This window comes from Mustela nivalis (genome assembly GCF_964662115.1).
Source record: "Mustela nivalis genome assembly, chromosome: 16".
Taxonomy (NCBI): Eukaryota; Metazoa; Chordata; class Mammalia; order Carnivora; family Mustelidae; genus Mustela; species Mustela nivalis.
This window is the reverse complement of record NC_139035.1, coordinates 13,157,740-13,176,365: the sequence shown is the minus strand read 5'-3', so window position 1 is coordinate 13,176,365 and position 18,626 is coordinate 13,157,740. Positions and strand designations below refer to the sequence as shown.

General features: G+C 39.7%; 1 protein-coding gene across 2 annotated transcripts in view; it reads left to right on the top strand.

Moving 5' to 3' along the window:
* Positions 1-6,613, top strand: part of NSL1 (NSL1 component of MIS12 kinetochore complex) — a gene marked incomplete at its 5' end in the record, with an annotated part of 31,659 nt that extends 25,046 nt beyond the window's left edge. For both annotated transcript variants that reach the window (XM_082702527.1, XM_082702528.1), the window contains 2 exons: positions 3,801-3,868; positions 5,113-6,613. In XM_082702527.1, coding sequence (XP_082558653.1) covers positions 3,801-3,868; positions 5,113-5,391 — 347 coding nt within the window. In that variant the 3' untranslated portion in view covers positions 5,392-6,613. The remainder of the gene's footprint in view (positions 1-3,800; positions 3,869-5,112) is intronic.
* Between the last annotated feature and the right edge of the window lie 12,013 nt (positions 6,614-18,626).

Sequence of the window (18,626 nt, the reverse complement as noted above, 5' to 3'; positions counted from 1 at the left end):
GAATTTGTCCATAAAGATCTACCATGTATCTCCTCTATAGTTTCTCATATTCTCATTTTGGCCCAGTCTATCCTTGTTCCTCATCAAGTCTTTCTAGTAAATGTTTATAACAAATGTAGTCAGAATTATGGTGGAATTTCAGAGTAGGATTTAATCTTAACAGCTTCTCATATTATAATTTAGGGAATTATTTTGATATAGCATTTTTAATAAGGCCATTTCATTTATAGAAATATTGCACCTTCTAATTTTTACCATTTCAACAGCCTATACTTTGTCTCAGTATGTTATTCATAGTTCATTGTTTCCTCCTAACCATATTAAAATTGTATAGTCTGTTATTTCTCATAAAACACTAATTTTTCTATTTGTGTTTATCTGATCTTTTGTTTTCTATGTAGAAGGACTTCTAATATAAATTTTCTTAAATCCAAACTTAGTATAATAGTTACAGTTATTTGAGTACTTCATTATGTCTTCTGATGTGGTGGATATGAACATACTAAACATATTAATATTTTATTATAAATGTCCATTTATCCTTTGTATTTCTATTCATATTTACAGAAATATCTATGAATTTTTTTGGAATAGTAAGGGGGAACTTTACAAAACATGTTCTAAAGGAGGAAGTTGAGACTGATAGGGTTGAGAAGCTGTTCTAAACCAATCAGTGCAGGGCTGTCTTCCAGATATTCTACTGGAACTGTCAGGACAAGTGACAGTCTGTAGCCCGGGAATGCACAGTTCAGGCAGAGGGTAGAATTCGTGGCAGGGATCATGGAAATGTGAGGCTGCACAGGAAAAGTTTGAGCCGATTTTCAGTGAGTGCTGGTTTGTTTCTGTGTGTTTGTGTTTATCTTCTAACCTGAAAGTTCCTTGAGAGGCAGAGACCGTTTTTCCTTACTCTGAGTCCCTAGTGCTGGGTCTAGTCCACGGAAAATATATAATAAATGTTGGAAGAATGGGCAACTCCCACACAGGTGGGAGAGAACTGGAAGGCGGGCCTGGCCAGAAGCCAGATTGCCACAAGAGTACCAGCGGATGGATCATGTATTGTCATACTCAGAAGGAAATTTATTTATTTACTTATTTTAAAAAGATTATTTATTTGACAGAAACAGCGAGAGGGAATACAAGCAGGGGTTGGAGGGGTAGTGGGAGAGGTAGAACCAGGCTTCTCCCTGAGCAGGGAGCCCTATGTAGGGCTTGATCTCAGGACAGAGCCCGAAGGCAGATGCTTAACTAAACCACCCAGGCGACCTCAGAAGGAAATTTAGTAATTGCCTAAGTACTTTGGGGAAATCTCCCTAAATCTTAAAAGAATTGAAATTAGCGTATTATTCTAAGGTAAGGGTCCTTAGAATAAAGGGGGATTATGAATTTGGATAGAAAAAAAATTACATTATTTTTTTCTAACCTCAGACTGAGATTTAACATTTCTTTCAGTGTGGAATGTAGGTCACAGTGGTAGTATTAGCAGTACCTGTAAACATTTTTTTTGCTATTAAAAGCCATAGATTTTTTTAAAAAAGATTTTATTTATTTATTTGACAGATAGAGATCACAAGTAGGCAGAGAGGCAGGCGGAGAGAGAGGAGGAAGCAGGCTTCCCGCTGAGCAGAGAGCCCAATGCGGGATCGATCCCAGGACCCTGGGACCAGGACCTGAGCCAAAGGCAGAGAGGCTTTAACCCACTGAGCCACTAGGTGCCCCAAAAGCCATAGATATTTTCAATTTCAGTTGTTGCAGTTACCTCACAATATTGTTTATGCTCACTATTTTCACATTATGGTAATTATTAGACCTGGTATTTGATCTTGTTACTTAAATCATTAATAAGCACATGTATTACCTATCATAACTTTGTAATAATTGTATTTTGAAATTTAAAAACATTCTGAAATTCTAGAGTAAGCAAAAGCAGTGTTATAATGATAAAAATCAGATGAGTGGTTGTTTCTTGTAGAGAGGTTTGATTGGGAAAGGGACACAAAAGAACTTTCTAGGGTGATGGAAGTATCCTGTGCATGGTATGCATATATCACAGGTGACTGAATGTTAAACTTGACATCTGCATTTCACTATATGTAAATTATACCTCAATTAAAAAACTAATATATTTAGAACTATTCTTAGAAGGTATCTGTAGGCTTCATCAAATTGCCAAAGAAGTCTCTGGTAACAAAGATGGTTAAGAACCCCCCCCCTTTTTTTTTTTAAGATTTTGTTTATTTATTTGACAGAGAAAGATCACAAGAAGGCAGAGAGAGAGGGAAGCAGGCTCCCTGCTGAGCAGAGAGCCCGATGCGGGGCTCGATCCCAGGACCCTGAGATCATGACCTGAGCTGAAGGCAAAGGCTTAACCCACTGAGCCACCCAGGCGCCCCTGGTTAAGAACCCTTTTACAGAGGCTATCCTTTTGCCTTTGCCTTTCTCTTTCTTTGAGTACCCTCTTTCTCCCAGTTACTTTTGCTATTTATTTCCCCTTTATTCTACATGTGTTCTCACTTTTTGACCTAAAGAAAGTCAGAAAAGGAAAACAGCAGCTATGAAAGAAATATTTTGCTTCGTTATTTGCCACTTCCTTGAAGCCAGTAAGGCTGTAGCTCTCCTAACATGGTTATGTATCTGCTTAGATTTGAAGTAATTTCTACTGATAACTACTCTTCTTAAAACTAATTTGTAGATGATTTCCTAAGGGAATGATTTTTTAAAGATTTTATTTCTTTTTTTTTTTTTAAGATTTTATTTATTTATTTAACAGACAGAGATCATAAGCAGGCAGAGAGGCAGGCAGAGAGAGAGGGGGAGAAGCAGACTCCCCGCTGAGCAGAGAGCCCGATGTGGGGCTCGATCCCAGGACCCTGAGATCATGACCTGAGCCGAAGGCAGAGGCCTTAACCCACTGAGCCACCCAGGTGCCCCAAGATTTTATTTCTTTATTTGAGAGAGAGCACAAGTAGGGGGATCAGCAGAGGGAGAGGAAGAAGCAGACTCCCCGCTGAGCAGGGAGCCCGATGTGAGGCTCTGTCCCAGAACCCTGGGATTATGACCTGAGGTGAAGAGAGACGCTTAACCGACTGAGCCACCCAGGCACCCCAAGTAATGATTTTTCTTATCCAGTTTTGCTTGGAGTTTTAGTAGCATTTTTATTCCTTGAATAAAATTATGTATTATAATTTTATTATATCATTGAATATGCAGTTCTGTTGTGAAGTAGCCGTGAACATTTATAACAAAGATTGGAAGGAAATAAAATGTATTAGGAATCAGTAAAGCAACAAGGAAGGAAGGAAAGAAAAATTAATATTACTGACAGTCTAATCCAGGTTTTTTTCCCCCAGAAATAACATTTAGGTATCCTTGATGCAGTGTGATATTGTATATTCCAAATTCAAAGATGTTTTGTTTATATAATACTCAGGAATACAGATATCAGATATTAGCCTATATCTATTTAAAATGTGGTGACAGGACTTGAGGATGTTGAACACAGTGTAGATACGTATAGAACAAATACGGGGCTATCAGCTACACACAGTGCTAAGACTGCTCCTAATAGAACTCTTGTTGCCTGTCGTAATTGTTAGTTTTACTCTACTGTTCTAACGTTTCCATGACCTTTTTATCTAAATAAATTTAATAGGACACTTACTTTAATAGATTACAAAGTATTCTAAGAAAGATTGAGCTAAGGTGGATAATCCTAACAGATTTTTGTCCAAATAACATCTATGTCTCTTATGAGTTTATATTAGATAAAAAACCTAAAATACTATTTGGCGGTTTCTTTGCAGCCTCTCGTGTGGAAAATTTGAAATGCAGAGGAGAAACAATAGCTAAGGAAATCAGTGAAGCCATGAAGGTAAAAGCTATATGCCGAAAAGTTATAAAATGAAAAAAATGTAGCTAGGTATTTGCTTTAAAAATGGATATATATTTAGTGTATTGTAACAGGAATTCTCAGTAGTCTTTTAAGTAGATTTTTAATGAATTTATTAAAGAGACAGTAACACTGAGAATAATTAACATTTAGTAGGCACCAGTATATGCCAGTCTCTTATCTGGTTTTTTTGAAGATTGATCATATTTTTGAATTCTGAGAGTTAGCAGTACATCAAACAGTTTTGGATAATAATAGTGCCTAACTTTTAGTGAGCATTTATGGATCAGGCACCATTTATCTTCTTTACATATGTTACCTTCCAATAATCCTATGAAATAGATAACTGCTAATTTCCCTGTTTTATAGTTGAGAAACTGAGGCACAGAGAGAGGCTGTTGCTTGCCCAAATAAATAAATGAGTCAAAACTAACCCCTGGATATTTGGCTCCAGAGCCTATATATGTATTCCTAACTGCTATATTACGCTGCATATCCAACTTGGATATCTTAATATTGTTATAATAAAATTGTTTATATTCTTGACATTTATTTTATGCATACAGGAAAACATCTGTATATCTAGTTTATGAAAATTGTTTCAAAACTCTTTGGAATCTCCCATGTTTTGATAATGTTCTGTAACATTCTTTTGCGGTTTGTATTGATTCCATGATTTTCTGGTACCCAAAAGCATTTTCTTTATCAAGAGTTGGCAAACTGGTGGCAAAAATCTAGCCTTGCCACTTGTCTTTGCAAATAAAACTTCATTGGAACACAACTGTTTGCATTCATTTATTGTCTGTGGCTCCTTTACATTACAGTGCATAGTTGAGTAGCTGTGACAGAGATGTAAGGCCCTTTACAGGAAAAATGTACTGGTTCTTGCTCTTGATGATCAAGATTTCTAAAATACTTCTGTCCTAAAATATGGAATTTTAGACAATAAATCCTCAGTTCTGAAATTCTGTTACTTCCTGCTGCCAAAGTTTTATTTTACTACCAGGCATTGTAGGAGTAGAATGTATCTTTTTAGTTTTAGCTTTTGTTTAAAATCCTCAATTAATATTGGTATTTTAAGGTCAAGCCAAAGATCCATGACCCAAATAATTAGGTCTTAGAAAAAGCCTTAACTGAAGAATGAAATTCTAGAGCATTGTATCTGTCTCTGTGTGTTTGTGTTCCAACCTGAGATTAATGCTATGTATTACTGTTGTTTGTTTAAGTCCTTGCCTGCATTAATTGAACAAGGAGATGGATTTTCCCAAGTTTTAAAGATGCAGCCTATTATCCAGCTCCAGAGGGTCCACCAAGAAGTCTTTTCCGGTTGTTATAGGAAACCAGATGTTAAACCTGAGAGCTTTATAACACAAATAGAAACCACACCAACAGAGACTTCAACCAGGAAAGCTACTGACCTGGTCCTGAAAAGAAGGCGACCTAAAGACTGTCCCCAGAGAAAATGGTATCCACTGCGGCCAAAGAGAATTAATCTTGACACATAAACTCTTCTTGTTTGTCTTGAGAGTTGAAATTCGACCCTGTCAACATTTAGATTATAGCCTAATGCCTAGACAGGACTTCATTTAAAAAGGCAAACAACTCTTTAACTAGTGATTCCTTTATACAAATATAGTAGCTCTATGCTAGGATATAATGTAATAATTGTATTTCCTCATCATTTCATCTCTGGTAGATGAGAAGTATGTTTTTTGAATATTGGCACAAAGCCCATCAGTGGGCATTAAGAGTGCAGGCTTTTACAGTCCTTAAACGTAATTAGCTCTTCCGCTGTCTTACAGCTTTTGTGGAATATCACTAGTAACACGTTCTATTGGATTTCTAGTATACATCTTTCTTTTAAGAAGAGCAGTGTCACAGTTGTCTCTAAGTGCTAAAAGTAATCATCAGTTCTGTTTAGGAGCTAGGAGCAGATAAAGTTTGTTTGTTTGTTTCCCCAATGCAGTTTGATTTATCACACTGATATGCAGATGAGGAGACTGGCTTTGACTTTGTTACTCCAAGTTTGGCTAATTTGGGTTTGTGGTATTATTTTTAGAATTTTTTTGTTTTTGTTTTGTAAGACAAAGATGACTTATTTATATAAGACTTCTCTTAGAAATAAAAATTGGCATGTAGCCAATGTTTCTTGTCCGTACTTATTTTCTATAGGCCTTTCAACTTCTAAATATTATTTGACTTGGGACTAAGGGTTTCTCTTCAGAATTTTTTTATTATATCTTTGTACATGATTGCAGTTCAAAAATATATATTGGATTAAAAATTAACAAATTGTCATTGTGGAACAAATATAGTTGCAATCATACTGAACTATTTTTATATTTAAGGCTGTTTATTATCAAGGATGTTATTGGTAGAAGGCAAAGAAAGCTGTATCACCTATAGCTCTAATATTTCACTTTAGCTTATTATAGCTCTTACTGTGTCTCTTCCACACATTAATACAGTGTAGGCAGGGCCATCTCACTTTTCTCCTTTGATGCCTATAACTTCATTCGTTTGCAGAGGAATTTAATCATGATGTTGGGAAATCTGTAATTCTCATTTATTATGTCTTAACAATCAATGAAAATGTGACAAAGTGTCTCAGTGAAGAAAATTTACAAAGCCACTTTATCGCATTCTGTATTTTAATGTTGCAATTTCAAATCTGTATGTTTGTAATTGCAGTGTGTTTTTAATTAAAATAATGTATGAAGACTGAAATCTTGATACTGTGTATTTTTTAGTTGTTGGAAACATCTTGAACTCAGCTTTAGTTGAATGATAGGTAAACATCCTGCCTTTCAGAACATACTAAATTTCCCTTTGAAATTGTTTTGAAGCTACAGAATATTGTTATTATAATACAGTGCTATGTTTTTTATAGTATTTTATAATATTTTTATAGGATAAAATTCTGTATGAGTTGTTTCATTTCAACAGCCTATAAACAAAACACTGTAAATTCTCCTAGATTAGATAATTGCTTTGTGATTATATAAGAAAATGTCTTCCTTTTTTAAGAGACATATTGAGATACATATTGAGAGACATAGAATTTAATGACTCGATGTCTTGGATTTGCTCTGAAATATGACGTCAAGGGAAAAAAAGGAATAGATTAAGTAAAAGTGGCAAAAATCTTAATAATGTTGGATCTGTGTGATATAGCCATCCTTCTACTCTTGTACCTGTTTGGAAATTTGTAAAATTTTAAAAAAAGTTTGTTACATTTTAAAGTTCCCAGACAACTGAAACTTGAAATCCCTCAGAGAGCCCAGAGTATCACTCCACAGTAATAGCAGAGTTCCAAATGAAATACCAGGCAGGACAGTATATTAGCATTATTAATTAGGATAAGCCTGGCTGATATCAGTGAAAGTATTGGGTAAGTATACTTTTTTTTTTAAGTAATCTCTACACCCAGCATGGGGCTTGGACTCCTGACCCCAAGATCAAGAGTCACATGCTTTTTCAACTGAGCCAGCTAGGTGCCCAAAGTATACATTTTTAGGAGGAGAAATTGGATTCCTGCATAAGCCAAGAATTAGCTAACAAAGATAATGAAAAGTAAGAAAGTCTGTAGTTGTAGGCAATGTTGAAGGAAAACAAAGTCAAGTGTTGGCCTCCTTATGGTAAAAAGAAGACTGGATTGGATGGTGTCTTAAAATTTGCTTTCAACAAAAACAAAACAAAAAAGCCCAGCACAAGAAGGTCAAATCCAGTTCCAAGGGAGAGAGAATGCTGTTAAAGCAGCTAGTTTCTGAAAGAAGTGAAGGAAAATGGGTTTTCTAAACTTCAGCCATTGGAAACTATTAGTCTGATTGAGTTGCTGTAACACATTAGACTGGATGGCTTCAAAAACAAATTTAATTTCTTCTATTTCTGGAGGCTTAAAGTCCATGACCAAGATGCCAACAAATTCAGTTTCTGGTGAGGTTTCTCTTCCTTTGTATATGTGTGGGGGTGGGGGAGAAGTGTTGGTACTTCTTTTTATAAGGGCATTAATACTACTGGATCATGGCCCCACCCATATGACCTCATTTACCCTTAATTATTTCCTTAGAGTCCCCATCTCCAAATAGAGCCCACACTGGAAGGATTTTGAGGGGACACACATATTCAGTCCATACCAGTAGGCAATAGAAATCATATCCTAGAACTTCTCTGGGTCATCAAGGCTTGGGCTGCATGAAGAACAAAGTCAGTAAAATCAGACTTTTTGTTTGCTTCAAAATATAGCTTTTTCTAAGACTGAATTTGTTTGAGTTCTGCTGAAGGCCATGGTTTTTCCTTCTCTCCCTTCACAGTCATCCATTCAACAAATACATGTTAGGCACCTATTCAGTTCAAAAGTCAGGTTCAGAGCATAGTCTCAGACCCAGATCATCTATTAGTTATTATTAGTTAATATTAGTTTAATATCAGTTAATATTAGTTAAATAGTATTGGAATATGGAATACCAGAGTTACTTAACCTCTCTGTTAATGGGGATGATGATAATACCTATATCACAGGGTTATGTGAAGTAAATGTGTTCATAACAAAGTCCTTGGGCTAGTATTTGGTGCACAATTTACATAGTGAGCATTCTGTAAGCACTGTTACTGCTTGGCTTGATGAAAGAAATGAAAACACTAAACATTGGCTAAACATTGTCTTCAAGAAGCCCATACATTCTAATGGAGACAATAAGCATGTAAACAATGATCGTGCAAAGCAGCTAATGCTAAATAGATGTATATTGGCAAACTTTGGGAAGAAGCTCGGAAAATCTTTGTGGAGGAGGTGACGTTTCAGCAGTTTTGATTATTTTAGGTGAAAAATCAGGAAGATTGCTGGTAGTGTGAAGAGAATTTCCCAAGGCCGGTGGTTGGGAGAGAGCATGATGTACCGAGGACCATCAGGTACAGCTATATGTATCTTGTCTAAAAAGACTTGCTATAAGTGAACTTGAAAAGAGGCAGGGTCAGCTCTTAAGGACTTTGTACTTTTTAGAATTGGCAATGAATCCCTTTTTCTTCTTGTGTAGCATTTCCCCCCAAATAGCAAGCATGAGAGAAATACGAAGTCAATCTGATGATGAAACCAGGAGGTATGTTGCCTAGACCATAACATATGAAGAAAGAATGTGTATGGAGGAAACAGTAATGAATTAGCAGATCAGAAGAAGTGTCTGCAAAGAGAGACATTTGCCTGTTGGCCCCCAGGATCTCTGGAGAGCTGAAGAATGGAGGACACTACAAAAGGCTGAGATGAGATGGAGGAGCCTATAAATGAGATTGTGTCCACCGCCCCTCCATTCACTGTCAGTAATTGCCTTTGCCAGAGGAGCGCGTTTTCTGAAAAAAAAAAAAAAAAGAAAAAAAAAAAAAAAAGAAATAAAGAATCCCTGGAGAGTAAAGGTGAAGCTCAGAACAAACAAATGCTCAGAATAAAATTCTCCATTGGAATGGTAAGATTTGAAGTTCCAGAATACTGGTCACAGTATGCTGGCTCACACATCTTAGATGTTCCTTCAGAGAAACTGAACAACCTGACAGAAAAGAGCCACAATAGTGGGATATTTAAAGACCCCAAACCACATATGCAGCTGGCCAGTCCAACCACCCTACACTGCAGTCATTCAGTGTCTAAGTTTCAGTTACACAGAGCTTCCAGAAACATTTTTGTATTTTATTCTAAAAAATAAGTGGATATCTTAAAAAACAACCTGGAAGCTACCCATATCTCCATCAGTAGTAGAATGAAAAAAATGAGTTGTGGCATATACATATAATGAAACACAAGGATTTTTTAAAAATGAATTACTGGTAGAACATGGATAAATCTCAAAGATGTTATGTTGAATAAAAGAAGCCAGACACAAAAGAGTGCATATTGTGTCTGAAATCAGAATAGGCAAAACCAATCTAGTGATTACCTGTGGGGAGAGGGGAGATATTAACTGGGAATGGTCACTAGGAACTTTTTTGGGTAAAGGAAAGGTTCTGTATTTGATCCGAATGTTGTGTATAACTGTTTCGCTACATATTTATGCATTTTATTATGTAAGTTTTATCTAAAAAAATAAACACACAAATCAAGATTTATCAACATTTGAGGGAGGCATTTATTTATTTATTAAAGATTTTTTTTTTTTTAGAGAAAGAGCATGTGCAAGTGGGGATAGGGCCAGAGGGGGAGGGAGAGACTCTCAGGCAGACTCCCCACTGAGTACAGAGCCCGCCACGGAGCTCGATCCCACAACCCTGAGATCATGACGCTAATCGTGACCTGAACTGAAACCAAGAGTCAGACACTTGACTGACCTTTAAATGCAGAGACCAAAGACTATGAGTTACACAAAGGAAAGAATCTTTGTTCTGATGTATTCCAAACACCTAGAAAAATGCCTGGCCTATAGTTTTTTAGTGCATACTGGTTAACCGAGTGAATGAAAACAAGTACACTAAAACCAAAGAGAAAATAAGACCTCAAAAAACCTAGAGATACATATAAAACAAAGTTCCAGAATAATCACTGTCCTCCCAGAGATAACAGAAGATACTTCATTTATTAAATATCTGAATATTAAATTAAATATCTGAATATTAAACAAGAAAGAGTTCTTGAAAATTATAGGTGTAGAAGTTGAAAGAAATTCAGTTAGGAAGGCTGGAAGATAATACAAAATTTTCCCAAAAGCAAAACAAGAAGATTAACTGATGGCAATTTAGAAAAGATAAGAATAAAGAGAATAAATTCAGAGGGTCCTATATCTGCCAGAAAGTAGAGAAAGTGCCAAGGAGCAAAACTATCAAACAATGCAATTACCATGTGACCCAGGAATTCAAACCTAAAAGAACTGAAGACATGTCTCCACAATAATTTGTACATGAATGTTTATAACAGCAACTCAAATGTCTATCAGCTGATAAATAGAAAAATAAAATATGGTATATCCAATTGATGGGATATTATTTGGCAGTAAGTACAGTACATATTACAATGTGGATGAAACTTGAAAGTGTGCTAAGTTACAAATCACTCACAAAAAACTTTGTATGATTCCATTTATATGACATCTCCAGAGTCGGCAAATCTATAGAAATAGGGATGGAGGGCAGGGGAGGGTAGGAGGAACGGGGAGTGACTGCTAACAGGTATTGGGTTTCCCTTGGGGGTGATGAACATGCTTTAAAATTGGTATTAGTGATTGTTGATCGGTAAATATCGGTTGGTACACTTTATTTTTTATTTTTTTAAGATTTTTATTTATTTGAGACAGGGATCACAAGTAGGTTGAGGGGAGGGGAAAGCAGGCTCCCTGCTGAGCAGAGAGCCCGGTTCAGGGCTTGATCCCAGGACCCTGGGATCACGACCTGAGCTGAAGGCAGAGGCTTAATCCACTGAGCCACCCAGGCGCCCCTGGTTGGTACAGTTTAAATGGGTGAATTACCTGGGATGTGAAATGTCCCTCAATTTAACAAGAGTAAAGAAATAAAAATAATACAAGAAACATTCCCAGATACCAAGACTCCACATGGATTCCAAAACTCCGGAAGGAAAAAGCCCACTGAGTATTTAGCACAAGAAATGAAGATAAGAAACAAAAAACCAAAATTGCCCCCACCAAGGCACATCACTGTATTAAAGAGAAGTTCCTAAAAGCTTCCACTAGGGGAGAAAGATCATAAAGGAAGAGGAATCCGCATGGCATCAAACTACTAAACAGTAATTTTTTTTTTTAAGATTTTATTTATATATTTGGGAGAGAGCAAGAGACAGAACATGAGCAGGGGAGGGGCAGAGAGAGAAGCATTTATTCCCCCTGAGCAGGAAGCCTGATGTGGGCTCAATCCCAGAACTCTGGGATCATAACCTAGCTGAAGGCAGACGCTTAACCAACTGAGCCACCCAGGTGCCCCTAAACAGTAACTTTTAATCTAGAACTCTCTGGAGCAATAAACCTAGAAACATCCAGTATAAATGAGTTGCAACCTAGAAATCTACACCCAGCCAAACTATCAGTCAATTGAGAGTTTAACTTAAAGCCATTCTCAGACATATAAAATTTAAACAAATACATACTTTAAAATATATACATTTTACCCCCAAAGCATGCTGTTTGGGACACTACTAGTGGATGTGCTCCACTACAAAGGGTAAACAAAAAAGCAGCAGCCATGGGGTCTAGCAAAGAAAAGCTATAAGATGGAGAGCTACAAACTCGAGTCTACAGGACACTAGTCAGCAAATCTGGAGAACAGTCCATGCAGCCAGACCAGGCTGCAGCAGGAATAGGAAGGACTAGAAAAGAGGTATTTTCAGGAGGAGGAAATATAACTGACAAAAGGAGTGATCGTTTTAACCACCTGGAGAACCATATAAAGGAGATATTTGTGATACTTAGATATCCAGAAAAACGAACCAAATAAATCAGACAACTACTCGCTATAGTATAAGCAGAAAACTACAGGAAATGTACTCACAGCTACAAATCAGCTTCACAGTGACCAGTGTTTATACAGATATAACAAGGAACACTCTAAACTGAATTCAATGAAAAATTGGAACAGTTCTGTGGGGGGGGGGGGGGGTAAGAGGATTGGGAAATAATCAGTACAGGAAGGCACTTGGCAATTGGGGCGAGTAGTGATGAAAGCACTAGAGCTGGGTTCAGGGTCCCCCCTTAACTGCTGGGCTCTGGGGAAGTCCAGGGTGTCCCAGCTGGGAGCGGCCAGGGTGACAGGGATCGGGCACGGAGGGAGCTTCTGGACCAACCAATGCAGAAGTTCATCTTGTAATACTGAAACCACTCACGTGGTCGTAACTGTGTGACCATCTGAGCATCAGCCATGAAGTGGGAATGTTGGGGAGTAAAATCTTCACCACAAGTAAAAGTCTGTGCATAATCCCTGAAACAGCTGAACCAAAAGACACCACAAGGTGGATATGATTCAAGCAAATACCAGAAAAAGCAAACAAACTGCTAAGAGACTGGAAAGTGAATGAACTGAGGTGGCTGGAGCAGGCTGATGAACTGAGATTTTTTTGTTATAAGCCTTAAGGATTTGATTCTTTTATGTGCATGTAATACTTGCATAAATTACATTTTTTAAGTGATTTTAAAACTCACGCAATATGCGAGTGAATATGAGTAATCTTTGATTCTTTCTTTCATTATTCCTATCACTGAGAATTAAGAAACAAATCCCCCAGAGGCTTTTGCAGGGTTTCAGTTCCATTCTCTCGGTATATTTCAGATCAGACTCGCAGACTTTGGTTTTAGCTGAGAGTTTAGTTTTGGTTTCTTTAGAGGGTTTTTTTTTTTTTCCTCCCTGAACTATTGCTTTGCAAATAGGATTCCGTTATGCAGCCTCTGTGTATAAAAATTATTAAAAAGTATCTTTCTGGAGAACCCCTGAAGAGGTTGCAGTGATTTTATGAAAGGATTTGGGGGAAACTAATGTTATATTCATTTGAAACTCTAGAGCTCAAAGTCTCCCCATAATCATTGCTTATACCCTCTGGGCTATTCACTAATATTAGTTCAATGGATGAATGATTTCACATTGCAAATTTCTGACTTGTCAGTTTCCTCTAGCTCACAGTCTGACATTAATGACTTGGCATTCATGTTCATTATTAATTGAGTTTAGAAGATGAGCTTTGTACTGCAGGAAGTAGGGGTGGGAGCATGAGAGGGGGTGGGATCTAAAGGACTGGGGGGCAAATCCTGGGGAACTTGCCTGAATTAGAACTCTAGGGGCTCTTGGCTACTGAAGCTGAAGTCTGCTTCCCATATCCCGGAGGATTTCAGAGCAGAGGATGGCATTACACTCTCAAACTGACTCCATGGTGCTAACAGATCTATTTTCCGTCTGGCCCACTTCTCCTTGGGTTGCATTCCTTTGACTTTGTGTGACCTGGCAGAGCCAGATAAGAAAACTTGGCCCCTTGGGGTCCCCTGCTCCGGCTGCCCCCCCTGCCTGTGAAGGATCAGGCAGTCTATTTTCACCTTGATCAGCCTCAGTCAGAGAATGGCCCCCATGCCTCTGGGTTCATACCTCGTCAGAGACTTCCAAGACCTCCCTTGCTGCCCACACGCGTGGCTCTGCCGCCCACTCCTGCCACTGGCGGCACTGGAACTCTGTCCACTCCTGCCTCTGGCGTTACCGGGATGGGAATCCCCTCCGTGCTCCTCTTCACCAGTCCCTAAGTAGTGAAAGAGCATTTCATTTCGCTAGTTTGTTTGTTTCTTCAAACTCTGCTGAGGTTTGGTTTCCCCACCAAGCAGCTTGAGGTTGCTCTCCCCCTCAGGGCCCTTGCTGCCTGCATCACCGCCCCCCCCCCCCCCCCCCGCCAGCCACCCCTTAGGACTCCCTCCCCTGCCCTCTGGCTATGCCATTGGTTTGGTGGCTTTTTCCTTTGTTCCTGCCTTTGAGCCTCCTTTTCTTTTGCGTGGTCTTACAGCTGGGTAGGGTATCTCCACCGGGAGAGAAGGTAGAAAAAGAAGAGGAATGATGGGGCGCCTGGGTGGCTCAGTGGGTTAAGCCGCTGCCTTCAGCTCAGGTCATGATCTCAGGGTCCTGGGATCGAGTCCCACATCGGGCTCTCTGCTCAGCAGGGGGCCTGCTTCCCTTCCTCTCTCTGTGATCTCTTCCCTTCCTCTCTCCTACTGTGATCTCTCTCTGTCAAATAAATAAATAAAATCTTTAAAAAAAAAAAAAAGAAGAGGAATGATTTGACCTGCATATCTTGCCTCATTTCCCTCCCTGATTTAAAAAAACAAAAAAAACAAAAAAACAAAAACAATATTTTGGTGGGAAAAAAGATTAGAATTAGTGTGGGTATGAACTTTCGCTGATTTGTCATATTCTAGGTACGTCACATCTGCCCATCTCTGATCCCGGGAGGCTGTAGGGGTGGCAGTGGCTGCATAATAACATTGGGGTAACCTGTCCCCCTCTGCTCCAGGTCCCCAAACCCCAGCCTCGGAGCCTCCTGGTCTTTCCCACTCACGTGCCATACAATATTTTAAAGTCATTTTTCAGGGATGTCCAGGTGGCTCGGTGGGCTAAGTGGCTGCCTTCGGCTCAGGTCAAGATCCCAGGGCCATGGGACTGAGTCCCACGTAGAGCTCCCCGCTCAGCAGGAAGCCTGCTTGTCCCTCTTCCCCTCCCCCTGCTTATGTTCCCTCTCTCACTGTCTCTCTCTCTGTCAAATAAATAATCTTTAAAGAGTAAAATAAAGCCATTTTTCATACATGCCTTCTTTTATTCCACAAATACTCAATGAATCCAAACAGGGTGCTAAGATGCCTATGGCTATGCACATGTGAGCCAAGGAACAGACCCCGCGCACAAGCCACCTACCGTTGGCCACTGGAGAATCCAACAGGCTGGTCAAGCAGGACTAGAGTGAAAGAGGAGCAGCGGGGGTAGACTCAGAGCCCCACGTCCCCTCTCTGGGGAGCGGTCTCAGACTAGAGGAGAAGGAAGGGACTCGGCCTGGAAGCACACTGTCCCCGTGCTCCCCATCTAACCACGAGCCGACAGGAAGGTAAAATCCGTGCTGGGATGGTGCTCCACGATTCAGCCCCCGAGACTGTCTTAGCTCTGTTGTTTCACAAAAGGCATTTGGAGATGCCTACATGACTGTGGGAGGAGCCTGTGGAGGTGGCTGGCGGCCCATCACAGGGACACTGGGAAGAATGACTGAATCACCCTACATTGGTCTGGACATTAAAAGGGAGTCACAGCCATCCTTGTGGCCAGTGGGAGCTGAGGTGAGCTATGTGGGCAGGAAAGGCCACAAGCCTCGACCAGATTGTCTAGACCACAATGTCAGATGTGCCCAGACACCAGGTGGCAGGTGCATCACCACAGAAACCAGGGGGGCCAAAGAAGGTACAAGGATCTGCCTGGATGGCTCTGGAGACCCTTCTTCCCCCCACATCCATATGCAATCTTTTTTTTTTTTTTTTAAGATTTTATTTATTTATTTGACAGACAGAGATCACAAGTAGGCAGAGAGGCAGGCAGAGAGAGAGGAGAAAGTAGGCTCCCCGCCGAGCAGAGAGCCCGATTCGGGGTTCGATCCCAGGACCCTGGGATCATAACCTGAGCCGAAGGCAGAGGCTTTAACCCACTGAGCCACCCAGGCGCCCCTCCATATGCAATCTTGATGAGGAACAAGGAAATCTGAAAGATATTAAATCATATAGGAGAGCCAGTTACTTCCTAAAAGCTGTTTCAATAATTGGACTGAACTAGATTTTCAGAGTTGGACTAATGCTAGTGGCTTTTTTTTTCCTCCTACCATTCAATAGAATAGTAGTTTATAGGGGAGATCCGATCCCTTTATTTTATTTTATTTTTTTTTAATTTTATTTATTTATATGACAGAGAGAGAGACACAGCGAGAGAGGGAACACAAGCCTCAGGAGAGGGAGAGGGAGAAGCAGGCTTCCTGCTAAGCAGGGAGCCTGATGCGGGGCTTGATCAGGACCCCGGGATCATGACCTGAGCCGAAGGCAGACGCTTAACCATCTGAGCCACCCAGGTGCCCCCGATCCCTTTATTTTCTGTCAGATGGTTAACTACCTGTCCTGGCCCCATTTATTCAACAGTACCTCTTTTTGATAGTAACCACTGATTTGAGATGCCACATTTTCCATTTAATAAAACCTAATAATCTGGGGTCTGTTTCTATTCAAATGCCCATACTAAATTGCTTTAATTCTTATAGTTTCATGATATTTTTATTTTCCCTTAAGACTCTTCCTCCTCCACTTACTATCATTATTTTTCCAGAAAGTTCCTGGCTACTTTTGCTTATTTCCCCGCATGAACTTTAGCATCAGAGGCCAAAAAAATCCTGTTGGTAATTTTTGGGATTGCACTAATTTGATAGCTTATTTTTAAGGAAGATGGTTGTGTCAACTGTTATCCAAGAACTTGGTATGGGCTAGTTTTTTTTTTTTTAATTTGTTTATTTTTTTCAGCATAACAGTATTCATTGTTTTTGTACCACACCCAGTACTTTATGCAATCCGTGCCCTCTCTAATACCCACCACCTGGTTCCCCCAACCTCCCACCCTGTGCCCCTTCAAAACACTCAGATTGTTTTTCAGAGTCTATAGTCTCCCATGGTTCACCTCCCCTTCCAATTTCCCTCAACTCCCTTCTCCTCTCCATCTCCCCTTGTCCTCCATGCTATTTGTTATGCTCCACAAATAAGTGAAGCCATATGATAATTGACTCTCTCTGCTTGACTTTGTTTGTTTTTTAAGACCTGTTGCTAACATGAGTACACTTGATTGTTAAACTTGGAAGCATTTAATATATCAACGTATCTTGAAGCCACTTTGGAAGATCATATACTCCCCTCTTATTTTCAGGAATGATCAGTGTTTTTGTTCTTTATTCTGTTTTACTATGTAGATGTAGAAGTTCAGTTTCCAAAGGCAAAGTCTGAGCAGCTATCTGCAAAATCATACCTATAGCAATGCTTGTTTGTTGCTCTTACGTCTGGGGTCATTATACCTCTGTTAGATACCATCCTCCTTCTTGGAAGTCATCACCTATTATGATGCCTCAGGAAGGCATCCTTCCTGAGAATCTATTCAAAATACACATTAAACTAATAAATAAGTTGCAGCATTTATGTTCTGTGGAAACAAAGGGGAAGTTCTTTGAGGAGAGTGGTTAGTGGGGAGGGAGGCCAGGAGGTTTCATTGTTCTAGTGAGTCAGGGAAGACTTCCTGGAAGAGGTGGTTTCAGAAACGCTTTGAATGATGGGAGAAGATAGAAGTTGATTGGTGATATTCTGGGCAAGCAGTATGATCTAAAAGAAAATATCCAAAACACAAGAGTAAGATGGGTGAAGGGGTTGGTGAATAACTGCAAAGAAAGGGGGGCCAATTTGGGAGTTGATACTCATGGGCACTTTCTGTAAAAGCTTTCCAGTGTTTGGAAAGCTTTTGCAAAGGTGAACATTTATTGAGGCAGACTGTAGAAGAATATCACTTTGGCACTGTCACTCCACTGCTTGGACTCCCACTCCCTTGGTCTTCCCATTCACTTCTGAAAGGGTTCACATCGAGGCACAGGATGAACATGGCCATATCTCAGGGCAGCAATGGATGGCCTCAATAATGCTATGTTTAAAAATGGCTTCCTTGGAAAGAAACAATGAAACCAGAGGAGGCAACCAGGTGAGCCTCGACTACCCACAGCTCTATTCCATGTTGAGTAAAGCCGCCCCCATGAGGCATGAGATTCTTTGAAGAACATAATCCACAAGGCACGTTCCCTGCCAGGGAGTGCCTTGTGAGGGGCAATGTGGCGTTCCTCAGATCATTCTTTGTGACCATCTATTTCACAATGAATGTAGGGAGAAGAGGCTGGGAAATGGGCAGGAGGCATGCATTGTCTTCCCAGCTTGATCCAACACTGCTGAGTAACCAGCACATTCCTGGAACTGCCTTTACCATCTGTGGCTCTTATTTGGAACCACACTCTTGAGTCAGACAGCCAGGAAGGCTTACTAAATGTTTGCCACATGTAGAATCCTCATGTCAGGCACCCTAAAAAGATGAGTGAAGTCACAAGTGAAAGTAAGCCTCCACAATCATCTATTCAGTTCCCCTGCTCTCAGGAAAGAGAACGTGAAATAGCCAAGTCAATTAGTTGTTGGGAAAAATATGCCTTGCTCTCAGCCCTTAGAAGTTTCTGAGGATACTTCAA